Consider the following 15218-nt stretch of genomic DNA (forward strand, 5'->3'; position numbering starts at 1 on the left):
TGATATAAACATGGCTCCGCCCGAGGAGACCGGTGTCCTGACGGTTTCCCCTCTCTCTGCGCTTTCACAGTTGGCTCTCAGCACTGGAGAGCACCCGTTGGCTTCAGCACCTGTCCGTCATGCTGAAGGCAGCCACTCTGGTGTGCTCGGCGGTGGAGAGGGAGGGCCGACCGGTCTTGGTGCACTGTTCGGACGGTTGGGACCGCACCCCCCAGATAGTGGCCCTGGCGAAGATTCTGCTGGACCCCTTCTACAGGACACTAGAGGTACGCAGGACCCCTCCTTCTACGCCCCCCACAAATGCTGATAACTGGCGGTGCCACTCTAGCATGACAACGGCGCTCCTCTGTCTTCAAACGCAGGGTTTCCAGGTGCTGGTGGAGACGGAGTGGTTGGACTACGGTCATAAGTTCGGCGACCGCTGCGGTCACCAGGAGAACGCGGACGACGTGAGCGAGCAGTGTCCCGTCTTCCTGCAGTGGCTGGACTGCGTTCACCAGCTGCTCAAACAGTTCCCCTGTCTGTTTGAGTTCAACGAGGCCTTCTTGGTACGTGGTCTACCTCACATGACTGCTCCTTATCTTTCTCCTTCGACCTCTCTCCGTCATTCTCTCCGAGTAGTCTCATCTGTTGCTATATCCCTGTTGACCTAAAATAGTTTTCAGTGTTTATTTAAAAGAATCCTTTTTCGAACATGTATCAGACATGTTTTCACGCAGGGCTCAGTGTCTAATGTAGTATCTAATGTGTATCTAATGTATCTAATGTAGTATCTAATGTGAGTTGACTCTGGATACGTTGTGAGGAATGTGCGTGTTTGTGTTGCTCAGGTCAAGCTGGTGCAGCACACGTACTCGTGTCTGTACGGAACCTTCCTGTCCAACAACGGCAGGGAGAGAGAGGCGAGGAACATCTACGCGCGCACGTGCTCCGTCTGGTCTCTGCTCCGCACCGGCAACAAGAACTTCCAGAACTTTCTCTACATCCCCAGTCATGACATGGTAAACGACGTGTTCGTGTTCGATCCGGTGTGGGGAAAAATACTCTATCAAATGAAGAGCAGAGCACAGAGATTCTTCCACAATGTTCTGTAATCCGTTTGACATCATAATCGATTGTAAGATTTTGACCCCGCTTTCAGTCACCCAGCGTGCGAGGGAAGCCCCGCCCCCCCCCGCATGCTGACCTCACCCCTGCCCGCCCTCCCCGTGTCCCCCACCAGGTGCTGCAGCCGGTGTGCCACACGCGCGCCCTGCAGCTGTGGACCGCCGTCTACCTGCCCACCACCTCCCCCTGCACCGCCGGCGAGGACGCCATGGAGCTCTACCTGTCCCCCAGCGGCCAGGGAGACGAGCTCACCTCCCGCTCCCTCGATAGGTCAGCCTGCCCACACACACACACACACACACACACACACACCCGCTGAGCTTATAGACTGCCAGGAAGCTTATAGCATTTCTGGGTATGAAATGCGCTATACAAATAAAGATTTGATTGATTGATTGATAGACTTACTGTGGGCTCAGCAGGCTCTCAGCTCTGTGGTTCCAGGCTGCCCTCTAGTGGAATAGAGGTGAATCGTCCTTCTCTGCGCGGCAGTTAGCTTGAGACCTCTCGTTCGGTTGTTCTCTTCGCAGGCTTCCCAAAACCCGCTCCATGGACAACCTGGTGTCGGCCTGTGAGAACGGCGTGGCGCTCACACGCACCTCCAGCGACCCCAACCTCAACAAGCACTGCCAGGAGGGGCGGCCCGCTCTGGAGCCTGTGGCCGCCATCGCCGCCGCCGATGGTTCCGAGCTCAGCCCTGGCGGGGGATCGGACAGCGACGACTCGGAGGTGGAGCCGGTCCCCCAAACTCCGCCCACCACGCCGCTGAAGGCGTGGCCGAGTGTAGAGAACCTTAAGGGGTCAAAGGAGGAGCCCTGTTTCACCACGCAGCCCCTCCCCTCCCCGCCGCTGCCCCCCATCTCCCCAGAGCAGGGCCCGCCCCCGCCTCTTCCCCTCCCCGCGCTCATCCTGCGCCCAGCCCTGCCGCACCCCGCCAGCCCCCCGCCCCCGCCCCCACCCCCACCCCCGCCCCGCCACTCACGGACAGCCGAAGTCATCCCCTCGCCGCCGTCCGCCGCAGGGCCAGGCCCGCCGCCCTCCGCCGGGCAGAACGGCTTCGTGAACGGCCACGGCGAGGACCCGGAGCTGGTGGCCTTCGAAACGCTGCCCCCCCTGCGACCCATGGAGGACTCCACAGAGACCCTCATAGACGAAGCAGAAGCCCCCCCAGCCCTGCCCCCCCCCAGCAGGCCAGAGAGCCTGGGCCAGCCGCAGCAGCGGGAGCAGCCCCAGGGTCGACCTCAGGAGGACGGGCAGCCGCGGCCTCATCCCCAGCCTCATCTCCAGCCTCATCCCCAGGCCCGTTCCCCAGAGAAAAAGAGGCCGGCGACGGCGAACGGAAGCCAGCTCCCACGCGCGGCGGCGGCGACGTCAACCGCCGTGGCGCTGCCGGTGGTGGCGCCGCCGCCCCCCCCTGCGGACTGTGCCCACGCGGCGCGGCGCCTGATCTCCCAGAGCCAGCTGAGCGACCTGACCCTGCTGGGCTCGCGCTGGGAGAGCGTCCAGGGCCTGGTCCAGTCGGCCTGCAGCAGCACGGCCGGCCACGCCGGCATCTGCCGCGCCCTGCAGCCCGCCAACGCCGCCTACCAGGGCCGCCGGCTCGCCGGCAAGCTGCTGCGTGCCCAGGGCCTGGCCGTCAACGGCGGGGGCCAGTGCTGCCGCCGGGAGGCCCCCCGAGGCCCCGGCAGCCCCCCCGTCCAATCGGGCTGGCTGTCGCCCGTCAGGAGCCAGGGCTACGCCGCCCTCTGCGCGCCCGCCGCCGCCGCCACCACCACCACCACCTCCTCCTCCTCTTGCCGGCCGCCCCTCCCGGCGTCCCACGCCTCACCCTCTTCCTCGGCCTCGCCGCCTCCGCCGGCCCCCCAGGCCCCGGCCTACCTGGACGACGACGGCCTGCCGGTGCCCATGGACGCGGTGCAGCAGCGGCTGCGCCAGATCGAGGCGGGCTACAGGCAGGAGGTGGAGCTGCTGAGGCGCCAGGTGCGCCAGCTGCAGATGAGGCTGGAGAGCAAGCAGCACGGCACGCCGCCCTCCGAGCCCGACTTCGACTACGAGGACGACATCGTGAGTGAAGCCCGTTCTCCCCCCCCCCACGCGTTCCACACGAGTAGCGGTCGAGTCCGATCTGGTCTAGTAGCGGTCGAGTCCGATCCACTTTCAATCCACTTTTTCCAATCAAGTCTGATCAAGTTGACACCATAAGCGGTCGAATAGCTGGAGGATATGGAAGTATAATGATATATATATATATTATATATATATATTTATAAGATTTGTTACACACACTTAAGAGTGCCCGAAACTCTTTTTTCTTGTTAGTTGGTAGACTATTGTCGTCCCATAGCGTTCCTCACTGCTTGCGTTGTGTATTGTGTGTGTGTGTGTGTGTGTGTGTGTGAGTCTCAGTGGGCGGGGCCAGTGCCTAGGGTGTCTCTCCCTGACCTCTGCGTCTCGTCTGCCCCGTGTTTCAGACCTGCCTGCGGGAGTCGGACGACAGCGACGAGGAGGACTCCCTGTCCGACCACAGCGAGGACCGCTTCTCGGAGGGCAGCTGGGACAGGGTGGAGCGGAAGGACACTGAGGTCAGCGTCCCTCATAGTCTGCTTCAGGTTCCTCTCTCCGCTTCTTCTCAACTCCCCTCCCCCACGGACACACACTCGCCTCCCCCACTCAACCTTCCTGGCCAAGCTTCAAACAGCATACACTGCTCTAATGTGTGTCTGTGTGTGTGTGTGTGTGTGTGTGTGTGTGTGTGTGTGTGTGTGTGTGTGTGTAGGTCACAAGGTGGGTGCCAGACCACATGGCCTCCCATTGTTTCAACTGTGACAGCGAGTTCTGGATGGCCAAACGACGTCATCACTGCAGGTGGGGACCTCAGAGTATCGATCCCACACCTAGAGGCCGTTTCAGACGAGGAGCCATATCCGCGCATTGTAATTCATTTTCAATGAGAGAGGCGAGCGGCCAATTTGGGAGCCGCGGACAGTCTGGGGCGGAGCGGCAAGCGGGCGCGACCCCGTGAAATTGTCGCGCGTGTGCTCGTTTCGTGCACACGCCCGCCCGCGACAAGAGCTGAATTGTAGTCAGCTTTCCCCGCTGCGCGCAGGACGCGTGCTTCCCCCGCCGATCCGAGCGAGAACGCAGGCGGAATATCGCTCCCCGTCTGAAACGGCCTTAACGGTGATTTGAGATAAAGGAAGCTGTTAGCCCGCGTGTAGGGCAGCCACCCAGATCTTAACTCACAGTCCTCCTCCTTCTCCTCCCCCCCCCAGGAACTGTGGTAACGTGTTCTGTAAGGACTGCTGCCACCTGAAGCTGCCCATCCCCGACCAGCAGCTGTACGACCCGGTGCTGGTGTGCAACACCTGCCACGACCTGCTCCTGGAGTCCCGGACGCGCGAGATCCGCAGCCAGCAGCTGAAGAAGCCCATCGCCACCGCCTCCAGCTGAGGGAGCCCCGTAGCGCGGCCCGGCCGGGTCTGGATCGGCAGCCCTGGGGCCTTGGACAGACGAGCCGAGGGCCCCGTCCCGCCCCAACCCCCCCAACCCCGCCCCAACCTGCTGTAGTATTGGCCGTGGGTGAAGATGAGAAGGACTGGTTACTCTGTGGGAGGCCAGGCTTGGGAACGGAGATGCACTGTGAACTGAGAGAGACTTAACAGGTGTGGGAGAGGAGAGGAGAGGAGAGGAGAGGAGAGGAGAGGAGAGGAGAGGAGAGGAGAGGAGAGGAGAGGAGAGGAGAGGGGGATGACTGTGAACTGAGTGTCAGTGATGAAGGTCATCCTACTGAGTGTGAACCCCTTTGGTCAGAGACATTTCTAGCCTGGAGTGCTGCAGCGCCCTGCTGCCCCCGGGGCTATGTCCTTGACTGGTGCCCATGTCCCACACACACACACACACACACACACACACACACACACACACCCTGCACTTGAACCTCAGGGAGGGGCTTCATCTCAAACCTGAGTCGTCACAGCAAACATACTGAGTAGTCACACCAAACACCCCGGAGCCCCTCTCCAAACATACACACACACCCCTCTCACACACACTCCTCAGAGGACAATCTCTCACCTTCCCAAGTGTTGGGGACTCTAAAGCCTTTACCTGTTATACTGGAGGGTTTCGACTTCAAAAGAAAATATGCTGCTACAGTATTCAAAAGTCTAATTTTGTATTCTTATTATTTTGTGCACTACAAGCTGTTTGTGTATTGAGGGAATTTGAGACCAAACTCGAGCGAAAGGGAGATATCTGCTGTTTACTTGCTGTTGTATCTTTTTGTGGAGCCTGAATGTAATGTTTTAAAATTGGGCAAGATATGAGTTACTGGAAGACTGATGTTGTTTATGTTTATGCTCATGTGCATTGGTAGGTTGTGTACTTGTCCATTCCTGCAATGTGTTTTCAGAAAAATATATGCACAATGTGGTTTTGTCTTTATCAATGCTATGCTCAAGTATAGCCATGTCGCAACATGATCAGAGGAATTTGTGTGGACAAAAGAAGCTCTTAACAGTTGAATATTTTTCAATGAGAATATGCACCAGATCCAGAGCCTGTCGAATTCAGAGTCTATGAATTAAAAAAAGACAAAAGTCAGAGTGTTAGAACCAGGAAAAGCTGTTGCCGTTCCCAAATGCTGAGGGTTTTTTGCAATGTTGATAAGACTTGAAATGAAAGGTCACTTGAAAGTTCTTTCAGGGTTAGATGATGGGGTTATTTCCACAGTGATGCTTGAGAGTTGGCTGGATGTTGATGTACAGTAACATAGTTCTGCTCCTCGTCAGCTCCGTCATTAAAGGCTCCAGAGAGGGGACACAACAAAGTGCTATGAATCTTTCTTAACTGTACCGAGGGGAGTTTGGCTTGTTCCCACAATTATTTGTTTATTGCAAAAGGTATGTGTTTGTGTCTAATGGTGTTCTTTGAGACAATAGTGCCATATTTTCCTTATTTTTGTCTTTTTTGTAAAGCCTTTTTTCTCATGGATTACAGCAGGTTACTATTCGGCCACTGCTTGGTTGTGTTTAATGGTACAGATCGCTAGCTGCTTAACACATGGAAACAAAGATCAACAGGGAAACTTCTGTTAGATTATGAGGCTAATGTGTTTTTATGGATGATCTGATTTCAATGATTTAGTGAGCCTGTATGGTTAGCCATTGCCTAACATTTTGGACCTGTCATGCGGTGTTGATGAAGGTAAAATTTTAAAGAGGAGCCCAGAAATGTAATATATACATACAGTAGTTATCTGATCTGTACTAGTGGCTAAAACCTGTCACTTAGTGAATAATTGTCGTAAAGAAATGCACTGTAAAAGCTCAATCCCATGGGTTCTAATAAAAAAGATTATATCATGGATTTGCCTCTTTCCCATCTTTTGTATTTGATCATTTCGTTTGTTTAAAACACATTTTCCTCACAAGGCCAACCATCCACGTGGAGGACATGGTGTCCTGTGTCGTCTCTGTGATGTTTAAGTTCATGTTGCATCGTACCAGCAAGGTGAGGCTGCTTGTGGCTCTAGAAGCCACTGTGCGGAAAAATTAGTCCTCACCTGGGCGTGGTCCACATCATGATGGTCTCTAGGAGGTGAAATGGGATGGGCTCTGCTAGTTACATGTATATCTAATGCAGTTCAGCGATTACCTTTGTAAAACCACTGGTGTCCTGTAATTGCTCTTCCATGGAGACATTACTATTTTGCGCAAGTGTTATGTCCAAAGTACCAGTGACACAGCACTGTCGCTGAAGAAGACTGACAGGAGTGACCAGGGAGTGAGTTAGACCTATTGCCTAATTTCTACAGTAATATAAGTGATGTTTGTACTCTCGTTTCATGGCAATGCTGTTCACTGAGTCACCAGCAGAGGTCCCCCATGGGCCATCCTAGTGGGAAACTGCTTGCTGTTCTTCATTTGGCCAGAAGGTGCCGCTGTTTTGCTCTAGCGATATTGTACTCTGAAAGCATAGGGGTGTGAAAGGCCTCGACTTCTCCTCTCTGGTGAGCAGCTTTGTTTTGTATTTTCAGTCTCCTCAATACTAGTTTCCTGCATAAGAACAGACCATCTATGGACCAGTTAGGGAACAAAGTGTATTGTGTTAGCATACACAAGTAGTCAAGATGTCTCCCTCCACCTCTAAAACCTTTCTATGTCTCTCTGTCTCTCTCTTGTGTCCTCTCTCTGGTGCAGCCTGGTACAGGATGATCATAGTCTCTCTCTGGTGTAGTCTGGTACAGGATGATCATAGTCTCTCTCTGGTGTAGCCTGGTACAGGATGATCATAGTCTCTCTCTGGTGTAGTCTGGTACAGGATGATCATAGTCTCTCTCTGGTGTAGCCTGGTACAGGATGATCATAGTCTCTCTCTGGTGCAGCCTGGTACAGGATGATCATAGTCTCTCTCTGGTGTAGTCTGGTACAGGATGATCATAGTCTCTCTCTCTGGTGCAGCCTGGTACAGGATGATCATAGTCTCTCTCTCTGGTGCAGCCTGGTACAGGATGATCATAGTCTCTCTCTCTGGTGCAGCCTAGTACAGGATGATCATAGTCTCTTTCTCTGGTACAGGATGATCATAGTCTCTATGGTGCAGTCTGTTATGAGAGAGAGAGACTAATTTGTAATACATGTTCTCCATATGTTAGGCTGTAATTCCCTGGTTGAACGAAGTAGTAGACACTTATGCAATATTACAGTAAATTATGGGAAGTCACTCACAACGTTTGGTAAATTTGGAGCATATTAGACTGCTGTTATGTGAATGGGTGTGAGATTGTAAGATATAGTCAACAGTTTAATACTGTTTTTGCACTTTAATGACTTGAAAATTTGATGATTCAACTGATCACATCTCCAATGCGCTCAAGTGATAGTATATTCTATTCTACCGTGTGTGTGTGTGTGTTTGTGTGTGTGTGCGTGTGTGTGTGTGTGTGTGTGTGTGTGTGTGTGTGTGTGTGTGTGTGTGTGTGTGTGTGTGTGTGAGCGTGTGTGTGTATGTATTTTAAGCTACTTGTTTTGTCTGCAGATACGATATTCAATATGGGTCTTTGGCGTAAGCAGGTAGATGCTCCGCGGCTGGGATGGTGTCCTGTAAGGCTCAGGTGATGGGCCGGTGTCAGAGCCCCACATGTGACCAGCTCCTTCATTCCAGAGGGGAGGGGAGACCACCTCTGAGCTGTGAGGGGGGAGGATGTGTATCATCCTCAGATGCTCAGAATGCCTGATGGGGTCAGATATAGACCTGAGGCCCAGCATCAACTCTGCTCATACTGGTATGTGTGTTGTATCCAGTTGTCACTCATGAGCTCTGTGCCTGTATTTACGAACCCTCAGGTGTGGAACTGCACTTACTTACCCTATAATGTACCTATTATTACACATAAGATAAGATACAATATTTCCAAGGTTGGAAATGTGTCTTTGGCCACCAAATCATTATAATGAGGTCCAAAAGAGCAATTTATATTTTAGATTTAGGGAGTTCTTATGAGTCAGTGAAGATGTTTATTAGAGGTAATGCCATGGGGGGAGGGGCCACGGTTTCTTTCCTGTCGATGGTGATAGATAAGTATAGGACCCCCTGGAAGAATGCGATCACATTGAAAAAAGAAGTCATTGTGTTGCCCTTCTTCCATCGAGTCACCAGCACTCCAAAATGCAGCATCCCGTTTTACCTATTCTTCTGGCTTGCTTTTTAAAAATCTGCTCTGGCGGAGGTGAGTCTATTTTCATCAATAATGTTCTTACAGGTAAAGTTGCAATAATAATTTATTATAAGTAGGATACCATCCAATTCCGAATACTGAATAAATTTGAAAGACAACAAAATGTTTTCAGATAGCCTATGCCAATACCTTATTGTTTATTATAGCCTAATGAAATAGTTCACCTGAATATGCGTTATTTCCTCGATGTCAAGTTTTTAAGTGGCATTAATTAGGTGTGCATTGTTCAGAATTTTCCAGATAGCATCAGCTCAGTAAGAATATTTTAGTCCAAGCTTCATCTCTTTGATCTACATTCATGCAGGCACCTGATAATCTGTTCCCCAGGACAACTAGTTGACGTCACAAGATACCTAGGCTAGTCGATATATTTTTTTATATATTTTTAATGTTCTAATAAACAACAGTATGCAAACAATTTGTACATCTGAAGAACAACAGGTTGAAATATATTTTACCTGTTCTCAGTTCTCACGAAGAGAAGGTTTTTTCATAAATGCCAGTGACAACATTTGCGTTGGATTTCAGAATGTTCCTTTGGAATTATACAACGACATTTGAGCGCCTTTAAATTGGATTTGGAATATTTTAAAAACGCAGCCTATCCTCCGACCATACGTCGACTCCAACATTAAAGACATTCTCCTGCGTGCGCACCCAAATGGCACCCTTGAACGAACGCGAACTTTCATCCAGCACCTGCCTTGTCCAGCATGTAGCCTACTACAGATCTCCCTCTCATTCCCTCGCGAGCGTCACAGCATTGATGGAATGCAGATTCTAAACTCCTTCCCCAACTCAAGCAGCATAGTGTTCAGTGACATGCAGTGGCAGTAATCTGTGATTAAAAAATTTAAAAAATTGTGCTAGAGCTGACGACGGTGTAAATGATACCACTGTAATTTGGAAATCTCTGTGGTTAAACACGAAAATGTTCCTATACGGCTTCAAACGGCTCTATTATGAGGCAATGAATCCTCAGATATTCTTTCACGTGCACCTGCACTCTTACCCAGCCAATGAGAGATGCTTGCGTGCTTATTGCCGCAGCGAGACGCAGTGAGCGCTGCGTAAAAACGGCCGAACATGCGCGTGATAAAACGACTCCAAAACGAGCCCGAATGTGGATAGTTCACTTCAAACCTGGACCTGGACCGATCAGGGTTACATAGGCACGTTCAAAAGGGATCGTAGATAGCCTATTCTAGTTTGTGAAAGCATGCCGTTAGGTTGTATCTTATACAACTGCGCTCTGCGCGCTCTGTTCTTCAGCTGTGGTTATGATTAATGAATGAAGGTAGTCTATCATTTCTTTTCACGAGTGTTGCCCTTAATTAGGCTATATTAGTCTATAAAATTACTTTTTGGCTACACATTGCCCAAACATAAGCACATAGTAGCTGTAGCCTATAAAAACATATACGATTGCTTTTCTCCATCACTTTATTCTTCCCATTCTCAAAATTACCCCCGAGTATATGCTCAATCGGCCTGCCATTGAAATCCATTATTCTATGTTAGGCTACTTCTTCGCGTGGTACCCTAGCCTCGTGAGACCATCCGGATTTCGCGAGCGCACATTCGGTTATGCGAAGCAAACTATCTGACCCAGGTTAGATCTGCCCGGTACCTTCCTTGCGCCCACGACACTGGATTGGATATCACCATATGCGCAAGCGCAACTGGTTTCAGGTTTTACAGTTTATGGACCGGGTTGACCGGGTTACCTCTATAGGCTAGACTACGAATAGGCTATGTGGACCCTATGGATTGTTATTGGGGCGCTTAGGGCCCACAGAACACAAAGCCTAAAATGTGCGTAAAATACTTCTCTCGCATCTTTGTTTAACACATCCCAATATCCTAATTAGACTATATTATGTTCTTCTGGTCGACGTGCAGACAAGTAGGTCTATTTATTTCCCTTTCATCACCCTTTGTTTCTTTTCGACAGTTTCCTATTCCTTGACCAAACCTGCTGCCCCGAGAGTGCGTTAATTCAACCATCGAAACTCATTACATTACTTTCTTATAGGCTACATAGAACAGAGTTTCGCCAATCAGACTATTTCCATATGTGCCCCTGATTGGATCAATCCAGATTATATTGAAATTTATGATCGGTTCAGTAAATTCCAGATTATATTGACAGTTAGAAACGAATGTTAATTTTTCAGTGAAAATTAGCATTTGATTTCTCAAATACGTCCAACATTCTCCAGTTGTAGAAGTAACATCACTGGTTTGTAGCATCGGTAAATTTTGATTCTTAATAGGTTACTTCAAATATGACATGCAGGCACAATTAGGGCACTTAATATATGAGAGTATGGCACTATTGGAAAATTTCTGGATTTGCTTTTGATAGCCTAGCTTATATCTTAGCACATGAAGGAAATGGCACAATTTACGGTGGCAAAGAAACCATGCATTTGTTTGTACCCAAATTACAGGACTTCCTTCAAAAACAGAGGGTGAAGCCCTTCAAGTCCGCATAGTTGTAATAACAGAGGGAGACCCTCCCCATGTTTTTCAATGGAATGTGTTTTTTATAAATATTTAATCTGTGAAATTGCAGTAGATATTTGTCTCAAAGCCGGAGGTGGAAACATGCAACCCTGTTGTAAAATATTTATAAACTCTCAAACAAACATGTGAGAATGTGACCTCGGTGATTCTAGAGATCTGTGTGTCTCTGTGTATATAGCACGAATAGAGCTCAACTAACGTCTTTGTTTCTTTTAACAATTAGAAGACAGTTCTCGTGCATTAGGCTATTTGTATTGGCAGGAATAACAGTTGACTTTTACCTGAAAAAAATACTTCAATCATTCGTTCATTGTTTGCGGGAAGGAAAATAAACCACCTGCTGACAGCCTAAATATGATTGAAATCTAAGGATGCAATTATTGGCCACCGAACAAAAGCCATCCTTCCAGTTCCCAAAATAGGCTAAACATTTTTGTGAGAGGGTTAACTGTATGATCAGTGTTGAGTGGTGATAAGAGGCTGTGGTTTTTGTTTGAGAGGGTTAACTGTATGATCAGTGTTGAGTGATGATAAGAGGCTGGGGTTTTTGTTTGAGAGGGTTAACTGTATGATCCGTGTTGAGTGATGATAAGAGGCTGGGGTTTTTGTTTGAGAGGGTTAACTGTATGATCAGTGTTGAGTGATGATAAGAGGCTGGGGTTTTGGTTTGAGAGGGTTAACTGTATGATCAGTGTTGAGTGGTGATAAGAGGCTGGGGTTTTAGTTTGAGAGGGTTAACTGTATGATCAGTGTTGAGTGATGATAAGAGGCTGGGGTTTTGGTTTGAGAGGGTTAACTGTATGATCAGTGTTGAGTGATGATAAGAGGCTGGGGTTTTTGTTTGAGAGGGTTAACTGTATGATCAGTCTTGCGTGACAAGTTGCTGTGATGAGGATGTTATGTTTTTGTGATGAGATAAGCCTTTGGCTGTGATGAGGATGTTATGTTTTTGTGATGAGATAAGCCTTTGGCTGTGGTGAGGATGTTATGTGTAGAATGGACAATATTAGGACTTTCTGTACATGTCAGAGCCCTTCCCTAGCCCCACCCACCTCCCCACTAGTCCTCCTGACTTTCACATCTACGATGGGATCATTATCTGCCATCAGTGGCTTTTCAATAAGTCTCTGACTCAATGGCTTTTAACACTTGCACTGATTATTGACGTATTGAGCTTTAAAGTAATGTTATTTTGTAACACCTCAATTATAGCCATACAACAAGATTAAACTTCTGTATCTCATGACAAGCCTTTAATAGGTGCCTACCAAAATATTTTGGTATCAAAATTTTACTCACCGATATTTCTCATGTTTCAGAATGGTGCTACCAGTCCCAGTTTACCTGTGATAAACAATGTAACAGTAAGTAACATCTGTCATACAATCAATATTGACAACACATTGTTCTGAACACACACACCATTGTCCCAGAGTGCTGATGTACCTGGTCTTCTCATTGGCATACAGCACCAGAGAAATGGAGGCATGCCGGTGAGGCCTGTGCAGGAAAGTCCCAGTCTCCCATCAACATTGTGACCAGGAAGACCATCCCAGACACCATTCTGAAACCCTTCCAGTTCAGCAAGTACCAGGCCTCCTTCAGCAGCATCATCAAGAACAACGGGCACTCTGGTACGAGCTCGCCTCTTACATGCAAATTGATCTACTGCCATTTCCCAAACTCCAAGAAACATCTTCAGTTCTCTACAATAGCAATTAATGAGCCTTAGCCGACTGTTTCTTGTCTGATCTCCTCTGTGTCCGTTCTCCAGCTGAGGTGACGATCCCCCATCAGCCCACAGTGGCAGGTGGGAACCTGACGATGCCATATAAGGCAGTACAGTTCCACTGGCACTGGGGCAAGGATGGAGGACCGGGCTCTGAGCATACCATCGATGGAGAGCAGTACCCCATGGAGGTATAGCTACATGTGACCTCTCTGGTTATAACAAGGTTTAGAATGGTTGCTCTTTATGAAGACCTTGGCTGTGATGTCATCAGTAGGCCTAAATGTCTCCTGCCAATTGTCTCTTCTCCATAGATGCATATTGTTCACATTAAACAAAATTACTCCTCGGTGAAAGAAGCACTGAATGACCCAACTGGAGTTGCAGTCCTTGGATTTTTCTATGAGGTTAATACCGCAATATATATTGTATCTTGTCAACCCCCTCAAATGGTCCACTTAAAAACGAATACTTTTGTAATGTTTTGATAGATTATAAGGCAATGTTCTAAATTAATTTGACTTAAAAAATTATACCACTTTACATTTTCAGGAATCCACCAGTAGCAACAGAAAATATGAGCCAGTCATTAATGCTCTGCAAAACATCAAGGTATCAAGTAAGTAGCTCAAAAGCCAAACCGCGCTGCTGATGGGAAACAAACAGGGCTTTTCCTGATGTCCGGTTCTCTTCTCCTCCAGGCACCAACTTCTCTCTGAGCCCTATCTCCCTGGAACAGCTCATTCCATCTCAGCAGAACCTGACCAGCTACTACCGCTACCAGGGCTCCTTGACCACCCCCAAATGCAGCGAGTCTGTGGTCTGGACTGTGTTTGAGAAACCCATCCCGCTCAGCAAGATCCAGGTAGCCACAGCATGCTAACGCTACCAAGTTATCTGATCCCACTGTAACACCTTGGGATCGGATTTGATTGGCAGAAGTTGAATATTGCTGATCTACTATGTTGTGTTTTTAAAATGACTATCATGGGATCTGCCGTTTGGGATTGATCCGTGTGCCTGTTTGTCTGTGCTCCCTCCAGTTGCAGGCGTTCTCTCAGCTACAGTTCCATGACGGGAAAGCAATGGTGGAGAGCTTCCGGCCTGTGCAGCCCCTGAATGGACGGATGGTGTACTGGTCAGGAGGCGCTGTGGTTCTAGCCAACGTTGCTCTGATGGTGGCCGCTGTCGCTGTGGTGTTGGGACTGTCCCAGCCTAACTAGCGGACGGCATCCCGCGCCACACAGTAACACGCGTGAACACGATGAGTTCTCAACCTAACCTACCAACCAACCAACAGACAGTCAAACTAGAGTACCCACAACTGCCATGTCCTAACCTTAGAAACATCAGCTTTGAACACCAGCATGCCCATGGCCATTACAGCCCATTGGAAGTGGTTCATAATTGTAAGACCTCAACATTCAAAGTGTCAATTCAATTTAGGTCCTCTCAGTGACAGTAGAAATGTGAGCCTGTGCTCAGGTGGTGTCCGCTCTAGGCACTGACCGCAGCGTTTGGCCTGGCACGTGATCATGTACTGTATGTGCTTTCCACGGAAGGTGAGAATGCCATCACTATAAATAGGAGCTGTCAGTCATATATACTTTTACAGTTAAAGCCCAGCAGACCAAATGTGAGAGCTGTATGGCCTTTCCCTGCATTTGTCAAGTCCAGTGCCATGCGTCAGGTTGGCTTTCAAGCCACCACAGGGATTGAGGTTCCCTCTCCACCACGTGAATCACACCTCTGGGATAAAGGCACATGCTGATCAATGACGAATGCTTCTCCATGCTGTTCAGAGTGTAAGAGTCAGAATGCGCTACCCTTCCTAGACCCCAGTCACACAACATGAGCTCGCACAGGCGGAGGAGGAGGTGGAGGAGGATGAAGAGGCACAGATGAAGTTAGGAATTCTCTGGCTCCCTCCTACCCTGTTCTGAGTAAAGGTCATGACATACGTGGGGTATGGGGAGGGGGGCGGGGGGGCTCTAGAGAGCAGATTAGTCTGAGGGGGACACAGCAGCTATTCACATATACATTGACTTGATCTATGATTGGATTAATTCCATTTGGACCAATGCCATAATAACCATTTCCATCTCAAATGTTGTT

General features: G+C 49.2%; 2 protein-coding genes across 2 annotated transcripts in view; both read left to right on the top strand.

Annotated features, from left to right (window-relative positions):
- The window catches only part of mtmr4 (myotubularin related protein 4), a 44795-nt gene extending 40134 nt beyond the window's left edge, over window positions 1-4661 (top strand). Inside the window, exons 11-18 of the mRNA XM_084450104.1 lie at window positions 71-266; window positions 363-548; window positions 831-1001; window positions 1223-1377; window positions 1638-3171; window positions 3579-3689; window positions 3884-3972; window positions 4380-4661. Of these exons, the coding sequence (XP_084306230.1) occupies window positions 71-266; window positions 363-548; window positions 831-1001; window positions 1223-1377; window positions 1638-3171; window positions 3579-3689; window positions 3884-3972; window positions 4380-4557 (2620 nt within the window). The 3' untranslated portion in view covers window positions 4558-4661. The remainder of the gene's footprint in view (window positions 1-70; window positions 267-362; window positions 549-830; window positions 1002-1222; window positions 1378-1637; window positions 3172-3578; window positions 3690-3883; window positions 3973-4379) is intronic.
- A 1900-nt stretch (window positions 4662-6561) lies between these two features.
- Window positions 6562-14326, top strand: ca4a (carbonic anhydrase IV a; the record flags this gene model as incomplete). The annotated part of the gene is made up of 9 exons (XM_084450186.1): window positions 6562-6618; window positions 7308-7311; window positions 12694-12738; window positions 12844-13008; window positions 13149-13294; window positions 13418-13510; window positions 13656-13722; window positions 13805-13968; window positions 14147-14326. 9 exons carry the CDS (start codon window positions 6562-6564, stop codon window positions 14324-14326), a joined length of 921 nt encoding a protein of 306 aa, XP_084306312.1.
- Between the last annotated feature and the right edge of the window lie 892 nt (window positions 14327-15218).

The sequence above is a fragment of the Borostomias antarcticus genome (assembly GCF_949987555.1).
Source record: "Borostomias antarcticus genome assembly, chromosome: 15".
NCBI lineage: Eukaryota > Metazoa > Chordata > Actinopteri > Stomiiformes > Stomiidae > Borostomias > Borostomias antarcticus.